The following is a 14,012-nucleotide window of genomic DNA, read 5'->3' as shown; positions in this document are numbered from 1 at the left end:
GTGGAGTAAGGTGGCACATACAATTGCTATTATTTAAAATGAGAGCTACGGTTGTTTACACTCCATGTGCTCTTGGATAGCTACAGTAGTCAATCTTATTGGTAAATGCTTGCAAACACTGGCGAAAAATTAGTAAAAGATGGCTGCAGCTGTTTTAGCCTTGAGAGCATCACGTTTCGCGTCCAGGTCTGACAGTTTCAAAAGCCTAAAATTTGTTGTAGCTATAAATGTACATACAATAATCATTTCCTCTTACGTTCGCTAGAGATCTTTCTCGGAACGAGATAATCTCAGACAGAGTACTAAAAAAAACCGACCCCAAAAGTGCGTGGAATTACATCTATTTGCCAAGTTATATTGAAGTTTTGCCAAGTTATATCGGTTACCGGAAAGTGCGCAAACCCGGATTCATCCCCTAGTTCGTCACTATACGGAATTTGACTCAGGAGATAATAAAAATCGGTTCGCACTACTCAAAAGTATATTGAGAGAGAAAAACGCCTTGAATTGGAGAATAGCAAAATCAACCACAAAAATAATTGCTCCTCATAAAAAAATTTTGGCGCTATTTATAAAAATGAATCTTCATGCATCAAGGGTGGCTGCACCCTTAGAGGTGGATGATTTTCTTCAAAATTTAATGGGACCACAATGGAGATTCCCCTTTTTCGAACAAAAAAAGAATCATCAAAATCGGTTCACAAATACCGGATTTATCGCGTAATATACATGCAAAAAAAACATACAGTCGAATTGAGAACCTCCTCCTTTTTTTCAAGTCGGTTAAAAACAAATTTAGAACCCTTTTCAAAAGCTATTGAAAGATAGTCAAAATGTCGTCGCGCTTTGTGCCGAAGAACGCCTGAGGCCACTTTGTTAATGAGTTCTACATTCACCGAAACTTTATATATCTAGTTCTTGGCCGTTGTGGGCAGTTATTGATCTCAAGCGTTCCTTAAGAAATTTTAGTAATACTATTTTATTAATAATACTGGTATTTCGCATTTATTAGACTAGAAATTGTTGTCATCATGTGAGGCGATGAGGGGATGTTGGGAGTTTTCAATAGTTTTAATGCAACATTAACTGTATATTCAATATTGTAGTGTGACAACTTTCTTCTCTCTCGGTGTCGGAATAAAGAGTACGTGTACTTACTGTGATATCAAGTTTCATTTTAAATACATAGCGTTGTTTTCTCCAGCCCTGTGGCATATAAGGCAGCTGCCGAACAGTATTTTGTTTTTTTTTTGTTTTGTATGATACTAAGGGTCGTATTCCAGAACTCAAGTCAGGATTTGAACAGATTTGAGTATGATTTCAAGCACTGGAAATACGACTCTAATGGCAAGGACTTGAGTATGATTTTCAGTGCTCACTGCAATACTCAAGTCCTGAATTGAGTATTGAGTAGAGTTCTGGAATACGACCCTTAGTGACGGAACGACCGAGTCGGCCGCCTGGTGGGAAGCGACACGCATTTCCATAGCAGTTGCAGTGCCACTCAGAACCTTCTAAAGTCGCAAAGATCTCAGGATCACTGCCACTACGCCTTATCCTTGAGACATGTGTTGACAAGTCCCTTGTGCTTGTAATTTTATCAGCACCCTTACCTACATCCAAATCCAAATTCAAAGCACTGTATAGTCAACACCTACTCTCACTTCAAAAATCTGAGTAGTGTTTTTATTATTTTACGTAGTCTGTCTAGAATCGAATGTTGTTGTTGCTTTGATCTATTCACATTATGTGTATAATTATATTATATACTAAAAACACTATACAACTTAATACCTCTTTACAATCACAATTTACTCCTACAGCTATTTATTTATTTATTACTCAGGACAACTTACAAACATACACAAACAATTGGTGAAAACAGTAGATATTGTGCCTCGAGGTTTTGTGTTGTTTCATTTACAAGTTGCCACAGTAAGCGTTTATACATAGGAGTATTAAAAAAAACTTAAAGCAATTGACTACTTACAAATTAACTTTTTAAGGTTATAATTATATTCACATTCGCTCATGTACTTACACATCAAACAGGTTATTTTAGATGCACTATTTACACTTTACTATGTATATTATTATTATCAATGTATAACTTTACGCGTAGTCGTTATATTATTGCTTTCAAATAACTTAGCTCTCTCGTTGGTCCTGACTGAAAACCAGCGCCTTGGGAAACTTTGGCATATGCTAAGTCAGCGCCGTTTCGCTGCTATGACTAACGTGTTATGTTTTTTCTTTTATGCTTAATATTTATTTGTGTTATATTAGTGAATAAAGTGTTTATCTATCTATCGACTCTTCAAAATCTGAACGCAATAATGTTCATATTACTGCTGTAGAAAAACCTAGGGCAGTTACTTCCCTGAACGAAATCTTTCACAAGAAGCTCTACTGCTACAACATATTGTGTCACGGCACTTTGAAAAGTTTATTTACTACGTTCAGAAAATAGAAAAAAAAGTTTATTTTCTTTCTTACAAACTACAAGATTCATCTGATCATAGTTTGTGAGGAAGCTGGAATCTAATCTAGGTAGAAGCCTGTGCTATAGCTTCCAGCCCCCAAGTTGAACTAAGAATTTAATTTAAAATTGTCACTAACAGTTTCAGTTTCACGAATTTAGTTGCCTGAGTTTCGAAATGTGTGAAAACAAGCAAGTAACATAAATTATCAGTACCAGACATCCGTAGCTCTAAACTACTGAGCTACGACGTAGGTATCGTAGCTTTTATAGGGCTACGTTTAACTGGTCTTTATAAATTGAATAAATACATGAGCGGTATTGTTTCTAGGAAAGGAGTGGAATTATACGTACTAAGAATAAATAAAAAAGGGATGATATATGATGTAATATAAATTTTTTTTATAGCATCAAGTGACGGGACGGACAAGTCGTGCGTCTGATGGTAAGCAACACGCCTGTCCATAACAGTTACAGTGCCACTCAGAACTTTATATTGCAAAAATCTGAGGTGCACTACCACTGCGCCCGTCACCCTGAGATATAAGTTGACAAGTCCCATGTACTTGTAATTTCACCAGCACCCTTACCCGGAACACAGTAATGCTGACATTAGTGCTTGGCGGCAGAAATAGGTAAGGTGACAGTACTCCCCTGGACGAACTCTTTCACAAGGAGCTCTGCTGCTACTAAAACATATAAACAATCATAACCCATTCCAAATTAAGTTAATTTTATTATGGAATTAATTATATTTGAAAAATAATTATATTTACAATACTTGAGGCAAATTATAACTAAAACCACGGAACTATTTTATTTGAAACTATCGCTGATATTTTGGTTGTCAGTTCGTAATTATTTGTTCATCAACTACACGCTAATTACTTGCATTACAAACCAACCACAGTCAATACATTGTTTATAAATCAAACATCACTTCCCTGGTGCAGCTAAATCTAAATCAGCTGAACTTTTAATGCGTATTGATCTAATTCGGTTTAAAGGATGAATTTATAAAAGAATACCCCAATTTTCGTTTGTTCTGCTTCTCTTTGTCAACGTAGAGCTAAGGTCGTTTTTCTTTTGTTTCAGATAGTATTTACGAGCCAGCGACAGCGACGCGTATAGAACAAGCATCAATCCGTGCGCGAACAAAGGAGCACGTTACGAAGTGAAATAGTTTCAATTTGTATCGAAAGTTTGAATGTGAGCGAGAGCGGCGAGAAGTGGCAGGTGTTGCGGGGACCATGAGGCGGAGGGGAGGAGGGGGATAGCATGACAGCGCCTGCCACGGCGGCCTGATGGCGCTAGTGCGCCGCATACTAGGCGACGCCCAGGTAAGCTCTACCTTACAGTGCCTTACATAAAACACACCATGCTACTACCCACACAGTCGATTAACAGCATTAGCACGCACCACGCGCCACCGGGCTTTGTAAAACAAACTTCACAGGAAAGCTTGACAACATCCTGCCGCAGGAAAATAACACGCGTGAACAACACGTACACGCGACTTAACACCGATTAGTTTAGTCCACCGTGCGCCATTTAATACTTTAATACTCTTATAGGCTTCACTTTAATTTGCCTATTACCCTCAACACAGTCAACCCCTAAACTGCGATCAAACGTGCACCCCTAAACGACCATTACGATTTCGTCAAACGGTGGCAGGTGAATTAACTTAATAGGACGACATTGCGTCGATTATTACGCACCGATAAGGCGTCATCGGATCATTACCTAAATGTGTGGCTGTTAAAACCCTGCGCTTACTAAGTGAACTTGTTTATGGATGGCCTATACTTTGTCTCATAACAGCATATTTGGAAGGGGTAAGCTTTAAAAGGGTGCCTCAGAAATTTCGTTTAGCGACGAAATCCTTTGCTTTTTCCGTTCAAACCGTTCAATACTGAAGAAATTAACCTCAGCAACGAAAAAACACATCAACAATATTCACAAATAATTTAGGCATACAAATCTAGACTAGACTAAACTTGATATTGCCAGGCGAAACTCCGCAAGATGGTGGACGAGCAAGTGTCGGTGGGCGCTCGGGTGGAAGCGGAGGAACCCGAGCCAGCCGACCCGCTCATCACACCGGCGAGCTCAGCACTCGACAGGTCCGACCTGGACCCTCGGCCAATACCGCCCGAACGCCGGCTGCTCATCGGCACACTTGATAAGAGAAATGGTTCACTCAACGGGGATAAAGAAGGGACCCTCAACAGAACTCGACTTTCTCTCAGGAATGGAAAGGATAATCCTTTCGTAGGTGAGTTCTGTGGATGAAAGTTCTATAGAAATAATAGATATCATTAGAATTAATGTAGAACCTTACTATCTACACCTTTGGGGAAGCCCGTGACCCGCAGTTGATATACTATGGTAAGGGATAAATGGAGACAAGAACAAATAACACGCTTCTAAACATATTTGAATTAGAAGCGGCACAGCGTCTCGCTACAATAATTACCAATTGAAAGTTGCAGAAAATTGAAATTGAATTAAAGTTAACAAAGAATTTAATTTTAGATGACGACAATAAAGAAAACCAAGCAAACGGCAAACTAGAATCTCCGGTGCGATGGTCAACACAAAACGGAAGCGACAGCGGCACGTACGCGGAAATTGGCACTGGTGGGAACAGTAACACCAGCGAGAGAAACGTGCTAGATCCAGCAGATAGTTCTGAAGAGGAGGTGCCTTTACCTGACGCTACATCACCCGGCAGGAGTAGCGAAGGTCCTGAACCACGAGCTGATATTACGGCGTCTCTTGATGGAGGTAAGATATTAAACATACTATAAAAAAGTCATTTAGTTAAGGAAACAGACAAAAGCTTTATATACTTCCAAAGGTAATTATGTCTTAAATCTTTTTATATTGTGCAGTGTTGAGTAGGTACGAAAAACAAAAAGGGGTCTCATTTTTAATAAAAGTTTACTAGTCATTTGTGATATTTTTTGTTTCTTTTAAAACAGCAATTTATAATCTGAAGCCTGCTCCATTGTAAGAGGCATACATATAAAGTAAATAATGCCTTTTGTTCGCGACGCTCGTACTTACATTCAATCAATCAAACAGACATTTAACACGGAAAAGGTACCTTTTCGCATTACATATACATCATCAAGTCAGAAACAAATAACAGAGAAGTACAGCAAATATAAACATTGAGTTTGCGTTTATCTCAGCGTCAGCTCGTAATCCAAATAATAGTTCCTAACTAGTCGAGTCTAGAATACTTGTTTGGCTGATGAAGTAAGTTGGAAGTTAGTTTGAAATTCTTCATCGCCTCGCTACAGGAACAGAATGTTATGAGGGTCGCTTATAACAGCGTATTAAAGTAGGTCGAGAAAACTTGTGTTGTTCTTAAATCACGCTGCAGCTACTCTCATAGAAATAAGTATCTCACCGACTCGATATTTTGTCATGCATTAAATAACCTTACTCATTTTTTTAGATTTTTTCCTAAGTATTCCTAATTCGAATATCATGATAGTAAAACATTGTAACATTCAATAAACTTAATATTACAATCATCGCGACATATCTAGTCAGCCGCTGATAGCTGTAAAGGTACCTGGCTATGTGAAAAAAAAATTTTCATAGATTTCTCACAAATAGCGTTACGTCAAGAAGTCGTTAAAAACCACAAACAAAGATCTGCAACAAGCACATACAAAAACTTGTAAAGCCTGCTGGATCGTTTCGTAGCTCAGTTGGGAGAGCATCTGACACGGTATCTAGCCGAATCGAAGGAATTTTTCTTAGGGGTTCGATCTTTATATTAATAAATAATTATAACAAACGAATGGAGTTATTTAACAAAAAATAATTGAATACCATGGTAGTAAAACGTCGTGTTACTCAATAAACTCAATATTGTTCCTAACTTTGTTAAATTCTCTAGTTAGTTGCGAGTAAATAAGCCTTATACAAGCAATGTGAGAAAACGCAAGGCAAGGTAATTGATACTAAGTTATTTCTAGTAAAAACAATGTATATACGTAGCTCCCTTAGGTAGAATATTTCCTTCGTAATGAGCCGGCAGCCTTGGGGAATATGCTCATTTGCCGACTAACTACAGAAACAACCGACTTCGCAAGAACTAACTTACTATTCGATATATATCCTTATAATGCACACCGAAATTTAATTATCTATAATGATTATGTTCTAGTGAGAAAATGGATATGGTTTTTGTGAAAGCAAAACCTTCATAGATTTCTCACAGATGGCGCTACGGCAAAAGAGTCGTTAAAAACTAATCCATTTAGATTCAGGTGCAGTAAATTGCAAATGTCTGTGTCAATCTCACTAGCAAATGCAATGCTTTAATGCCGTATTGACGTTGTGGATCGAGGCAGAATAATAGGATCAGTGAGAAATTACGAGACGGTGGCATCGTCGTCGTGCAATTTACCGCCTCCCAATGGACTGATCCATGAGCAACCTACTATTTCCAGCCCCGTATTAATATACCGACTTCTCGCCTTGCTCCGAACCTCATTTCGCTTCGAGATAATTTGTCACAAGCCTTTTGTTTTTGTTATTTATTCTTTTCTCATCCGAGAGTTTCAGGGTGTCCAGGCTTCTTTGTACGGTTATGGCAGGAAATATGAATGTTCGTTCACCATTCGTTCCTTCGTTCGTATTCGTTCATTCGTTCCACCTCCACCACCACCTCCCATTAAGTGGCTCGTCTGGTTGTTTGCCTCCTTCTTTACATAAAGAAAAAAGGCATGTCGCCGGAGGAGAAGCGGGGAAAACTGTTTTGTTAGATCAAATGGTTTTGGTATTTACCATTATATAAAAAGTATACAATATACCTAAGGATATTGTATAAAGAATGTGCTAATGTGTTATACGATAGGATGTACTTTGTCCAATCATATAAAATCTTAAAAACAGGCTAAAACAAATTATTTCAGAATAAAATATGTGACTTTGTGCATTATTTCTTTACGGAGATATTTCTTTTTAAGTACTACAGAGAACGTGCTAAATTTTGGTTTTCAACTGAAGTCCTATAGTTATTAAATTCACATTTATCCCAAAATTTGCAAATTGTGTACCGGTTTAACGAGACGCCCCGCGCCGCCCGCTGCCTCGTCAGTCACCATCGGGCGCTTATCGACTGTGTCAAATTTTCTCCGGAAGTTCTTAAAATAAGAACACGCGCTGTAAATTAATATGAATAAAATACTCATATTAATGAACAGCGCGTGGATTGCGGGTTGCGAGGAGAGACCCCCACACCTCACCTCCTAAAATCGCTCGCGGTGAAATACCTCGTCTTAAGAAATGAGTACAGACACAAAAACGTAATTTGTCGAAGTCAATACGCCAGTTGGGAACAGAAGGCACAATATAGTAGGCTTCATATACACCTGCGGTCCGGGCCTGACATGCTACTACAAGCAATCGATTCGTCTGGCCGGCCCAGCTTGTGGCTTTCGTGACTCGTGCAACTTTCACATTATTACGATGTTTACGTCGCCATAACCAATTCCATTTATATGGCTGTAGCGCCCTGTACTTTACGAAAGTTTCTATATCTACTTGAATAGTAGCGACTTATAAATTGAGGAGCATAACGCTAGCTTATGAATATTAACTAGACAATAATACACATTAAATTCATTGACATTAAACTGAAGATAATAAAATACGTTTATTATGGAAAGTAGGGTTTTTATCTATTTCATCAATTCGATCAGTGTCTTTAGTTATTATTTTTCAAGTTCGTGAGTTGTTTATTTATTGGTGTTCATTAAACGACTTCAAAAAAAAGAGGAGGTTCTCAATTCGTCTGCATTTTTTTTGTATGTGCATCACGCGATAACTTGTAAGCCGATTTTGATGATTCATTTTTGTTCGAAAGAGGGTACTTACCTCACTATTAGTCCCATTTAAATTTGAAGAAAATATTCCATCTCTAGGGGTGGCAAAATAGGGTACGAATCCCTTTCGTGCACTTTCCGGTAACAGATTTCAATAACACTTGGCAAATAGGTGTACTTCCACGAATTTTGAGGTCGGTTTTTTTTAAGTTTTAATTATTTACATTCATGTTAAGGTGCAGCGTCGCCGGGTGGGAGATCGGACCTGTCGCGTCAGGACGAAGTGTCGGCTTCGCCAGGGATGCTCACTGCGGCCCAGCTCGCCAGGAGATTGCGGCTTGAAAATGAGCGGTTACAGGTTAGTTTTTAGAATTAAAGTCAATATTTCATAAACTTTCCAGTATTTAAACTTTACAGTAACTTTTGTCTAATATTATATTTGTCTTTATATATAATTTCAACGATATGCCAACAGAGTAAAGTTTAAATTTCCAGTAGTAAAGAACAATGGCGAAATTATTGTTAAAAGAATTCTTAGCGTCTTCGAATGTCGTAATTACAATTTATAATTTATAATTATAATTAATACAAGCTTAAATAAAATAACTTCATTGGATTTTTCAAATTATACTAAAGGCCTGTCTAAGTCTGATAAATGAAATGGTAAATAAAATCATATTTAAATGAAACTCAAATGACTAATTAGTATGTAACTGGACTGATAATCTATAACTGTCAGTATCTTAGTTTCTTATCGTTGAGCGACATCTAACCTCCAATACGAGATCTTCAAAATACTTACGTATAGATTGGTCCACATTGAGTTAGTTCACGTAATATCAAATTCGATCGATTTGCAACAAGAGATTAAGTACTTTATTACAAAAAATAATGTAGATATTTCTCTCTCCAAATATGCGACGCCATATACGCGAGAAAACGGTAAAACTGACAAATAAAGTTTCCGATATCAGGAATAATAATAACGCACACACTCGACATAGCCCCGCATTAGGGAAACCCTGTGTCGCGGGTGCCATGGACACACAAATAGACAATTACAAATTACACCCAAACTCACGAGACAAATAAATGTAGGCCATACAAATATTTCTCCCGGCCCGGGAATCGAACCTGGGACCTCTGCATGGCAGTCCGGCATGGTAACCGTTCGGCCACGGAGGCAGTTTAATAGAAATAGAAGGCATAGAAGGCATATTTAAAAAATGTGCCTGAGTTACCAGGGCATGGTATGTATTAACGTGGTATTAACAAAGTTTTCTTTTGTTATGGCTTAACTTCATGCCTTTTGATCATAAAAAAATATTTTCCTCTGAACTTTCGTCACGTCGCAAGCAGCTTCTTTGAGCTCTGTTGAAGGTTTGTTTATTTTTTTTTATATAATAATTAAATACACTTAATATATTTTATTCGATTATGTAAAATATGACCGCCAAAGCGTCAAACTGAAATATCTATAACTCCAGACTTTTTATATAGTAAGCCCAAAATCAAAATTGTTCAATCATTGAAACTCTATATTTTCACATATTTTTCATAAACAGACGCATACAAATTATGTCAACAGAAATTTGTGCGCCATTATTCTTTGTGTAATAGATTCCTATTCTTACAAATTAATTTGGCGAAAAAGTTAAACTGGTTCCAATGGGAACCAGTTTAACTTTTTATGTGCTTTTTATTGTGCATGTAACTTTTTGTGTGCTTGTGTGTGTTTTTAACATTTTTAACACATTTTTCTACTTAGTTATAACTAGTTTTAAAACCTAAATGTCACTTAGGCTTTTTTACTTCTCGGCTGTCGATATAAATATCAAATAACCATATTTAACATTTTTAACCCACTTCAAAAAAAGGAGGAGGTTCTCAATTAGACTGCATGTTTTTTTATGTATGTTACGAGATAACTCCGGTATTTGTGAACCAATTTTCATGATTTTTTTTTTTGTTGGAAAGAGGGTACCTCCATAGTGGTCCCATTTAATTTTGAAGAAAATTATCCACCTCTAAGAGTGGCTGTTCACGCATGAAGATTCATTTTTATAAATAGCGTCTAAATTTTGTTATAAGGAGCAATTATTTTTATGGTTGATTTTGCTATTCTCTAATTCAAGGCGTTTTTCTCTCTCAATATACTTTGAGTAGTGATTGATCTATTATTTAAATAATTGGAAGTTGAACTAACAGGATGAATTTCGTCCAATTAGTTGAACTTATTGGAATATTTGTGTCCGATTAGTTCAACTGATTGAACTTATAGTTGAACTGAGTGGAGTAGATCTAGTGAGAACCGATTTCTATTATCTCCTGTGTCGAGTTCCGTATAATGGCGAACTAGGGGTTGAATCCGGGTTTGCGGTAACCGATTTCAAAAGTACTTGGCAAATAGATGTAATTCCACGTACTTTTGAGGTCTATTTTTTAGTATTCTGTACTGAGATTATGTTATCATAAGAATGTTTAAACAAAGAAATAATTGAAAAAAGGGATGTGGATGTATATGACTACAGAAATACATATTATGTTCTCACAAAATACACAAAAATATTCATTGCTTCGTAAAAAAGAAATTAGGTAATTTGATGTGAAAGATTTCTCTCTTTACACGAAGACTCAAAAAAAATATATTTAAAAAAATAACGTGGCTGTATGTGACTACAGAAATACATATTAGGTACTCGTAATATACACAAAAATATTATTGTTTGGTAGAAAATAAATAAGGTAATTAGATGCGACTGATTATCTTAAAACAAAGGCTGTATTCGTCTTCAAATAATATCACCAAAAATTAAAAACCTCACTTAACTTAAAACCTTCTTAAAATTAAGAGGAAGACTAAGGATTTTGCTGTATAAGGCACAAAGAATTCTTTATCTCTATTTATACTTTCTTTCTTATTACAACAATTATTATTACTTATAATATGAATCTCAAATTATATATTTACACAAGCGAAAATCTAAATGGAAGCTACATGGTGAATGAACTCTACATGGCACTGAGTCCTAAAAGATTTAATTTATAAATAAAAATAATTTAATTTTATAATTCAGTAATCACTTGAATTTGATCGAGCATGATTCTTCGATTTTGATTGATATGTTCAATTATTTATTCATGACATATCAATTAATTATTACTTCAATTGAAATATGAATATAAAATAAATTAAACTAAATTTATTCCGGTCTGAGTGTTCCGGGTAGTGCCCCGGAGTGTTTTCCGTTGCTTTGGTATTTATAGTACTGTGAATTCCCAAGTTTGAGACCAGGCAATTGGTGTGAATGTCTCGCACATTATTAAGATAAAAATGTGGTTAAGTGTTGTTGAGTTCTTAGGTTTTCGCAATTGTTACATATAGGTAATGATACTATCGAGTTCTTAGGTTTTCGCAATTGTTACACAGAAAATGAAACTATTTTTCCGGATTTAAATCGCGTATAATTGTTTTTTCAAACAAACCGACGTTTCGGGCCCTTTACAGGTCCCATGGTCACGGTTGAATTGTCAGTCTGCCCTATTTCTTAATCTACTTGGCCTTCTGTAACAAATTTTACTTTATATGTACGTAGATACAACCTAAATCGATAGACAAGCATCAATTAAGTGATAATTGGTTAAAGTGGGTATTTGCTTTCGTAAGTAGTTTCTATAGCCAGTAAGTCAATAGTACAGTCATATACACAAGATATCTGACCCCCCAAGCTGACTTTATCGACCTTTTGGTTCTGAGCACAAAAATGTTGAGAAAATTGTTATACCAACTTAATCTTTAACTTGTGAGCCGTAAATTTATTTTGGTATGACTCCCTGGTGCAGACCAGCAGAGCGATTTGGTGATTTGTTAATCTATACATACCCACCCTACGCTTTATTAATGATATCTACCAACCCCACTTAAACAATTTCTAGTGAGCAAATATTGTGATTTGTTAACGTTAATATTAAAAAGTTAAACAATGCTGTTAAAAATATGACTTTAAAACAAAATAGTGCTCGTGGAATCGAACCACGGGTATTGTAACTAGCAGTCCATATCCGTACAACAAGCTGCTCGACCCATTTACTTGGTTGTTAAATGACGAAATATAGTATTGGATTTAAAAATATCTTGATCATCTTCAAGCACCACTCCACTGTATTGCTTATATCATAAAGTTGAAATTGCTTTAATTTTCTCTTTGTTCAATACTTAACGTCCAAAAGAGTCTCAGAACCAAAAGGTCGGTTTGGACATGTTAGGGAGTCAGGTATCTCATGTATAAGACAGTACCTAAGTATATGCTACTTATCTACATATATGACAGGCAGATGTGCTGGTAACTAAACACCATAAAGAGAGTAAATTTAAAAAAAACGACCACGAAAATTATGATTGATGTGAAAAAAAGCAGTGTTCCGTTCAAAAAGGTTTTCTCGCTCCGAGTGGCGGGCGGCGGCGACCGTCCGTATACCCGCACCCAGATTAGTTCATTCGCCTGAGCGAAATGTACGAAAGTGAAAAAGCGTGCTCCGCTAAGAGCACGTTACACACGGCGACGGTGTAACCGCTGAACGGTTCGGCCGCTAAACGTCTACCTTCAAACACACGCAACTTAAGCAACGATACGCGATGCAAACGCTATGCAATGGCGACGCGATGCAAGTTTTTAATGATTCATTATAAGCGACTGTATCAATGCAGTTGGGCGTTTGCATCTATGCAACCGCCTATAAATCGCAAGTGTCGCGACGCAACCTAATGCGCATTTGTATCGCTGCTAAAAGTAGCTGTGTGTAACTGCTCTAAAATCACACGGCCTGTATGTTCCATTTCGTCACCTTAATTTCTCACACTCTTATCTTAAAGCACAAAGTAACTGAAATGCAAAACATGCATTGTATGTACAAATTTGCAGACTGATTTCATATCACATTTCCTTTATATTCACATACTGGCTTTTACCTATTTAATAATAACGCACACTCAACATAGCCCCGCACTAGGGAAAGCCCGTGTCGCGGGTGCCATGGATACACACATAGACAGCCACAAATAAATGTAGGCCATACAAATATTTCTCCCGGCTCGGGAATCGAGCCTGGGACCTCTGCGTGGCAGTCTGGCATGACAACCGTTCGGCCACGGAGGCAGTTAAATTCAATGAACCTATTCTTAAAGTAATGCATCAAAATTAACATCCTTGATAAGAAATTTAAAATAAATATAAATTTTTGTCTGAGTAATCACTCTTTACAAGATACGTGATTGAGACAGTAAGGCATCGATTTGTAAACCTGCTCAATGCGAGAATTATTGGCTCAAATATTTGGCTTCAGTTGACTTAATTAGGGCAGCAAAGTTGTAATTCAATCATTTCAGACATTGCTAAAGTTCGATCGATATTTACATTGCCGACGGTCTCCTTCGGGTACCTAACCCCCATCCAATCAATGTTCGTGGGCTTGAACAGGTACATTATGAGCTCTATGCGTTGTGGATTAACAGATTATTATTAGGTAATATTAATTGTACAAAGCCAGAATCGCTGCGTAATTGTTATGTATTGTTTACCGTACAATATAATCCTATTACAAGGAATAATTATGCTCTCTGCTGAGTGTTAAATATAATAGGATGAATTACTAAAGTCGTTTGATAACACATTTTGTAGGCT

At 36.8% G+C, this 14,012-nt stretch overlaps 1 protein-coding gene and 1 long non-coding RNA gene across 7 annotated transcripts in view; both read left to right on the top strand.

Annotated features, from left to right (window-relative positions):
* Positions 1 to 3,731, top strand: part of LOC113235824 — a 180,516-nt gene extending 176,785 nt beyond the window's left edge. Inside the window, exon 3 of the long non-coding RNA XR_003310893.1 lies at positions 3,575 to 3,731. This is a non-coding gene — a long non-coding RNA (uncharacterized LOC113235824). The remainder of the gene's footprint in view (positions 1 to 3,574) is intronic.
* Positions 3,732 to 3,771: 40 nt separating this feature from the next.
* Positions 3,772 to 14,012, top strand: part of LOC113235639 (kazrin) — a 42,339-nt gene continuing 32,098 nt past the window's right edge. For all 6 annotated transcript variants that reach the window (XM_026471455.1, XM_026471456.1, XM_026471453.1 and 3 more), the window contains exons 1-4: positions 3,772 to 3,819; positions 4,493 to 4,757; positions 5,018 to 5,269; positions 8,568 to 8,689. In XM_026471455.1, coding sequence (XP_026327240.1) covers positions 3,784 to 3,819; positions 4,493 to 4,757; positions 5,018 to 5,269; positions 8,568 to 8,689 — 675 coding nt within the window. In that variant the 5' untranslated portion in view covers positions 3,772 to 3,783. The remainder of the gene's footprint in view (positions 3,820 to 4,492; positions 4,758 to 5,017; positions 5,270 to 8,567; positions 8,690 to 14,012) is intronic.

This window comes from Hyposmocoma kahamanoa, unplaced genomic scaffold (assembly GCF_003589595.1).
Source record: "Hyposmocoma kahamanoa isolate Upper Pololo Valley unplaced genomic scaffold, ASM358959v1 88, whole genome shotgun sequence".
Lineage (NCBI taxonomy): Eukaryota > Metazoa > Arthropoda > Insecta > Lepidoptera > Cosmopterigidae > Hyposmocoma > Hyposmocoma kahamanoa.
This window is presented reverse-complemented; position numbering and strand designations above follow the sequence as displayed.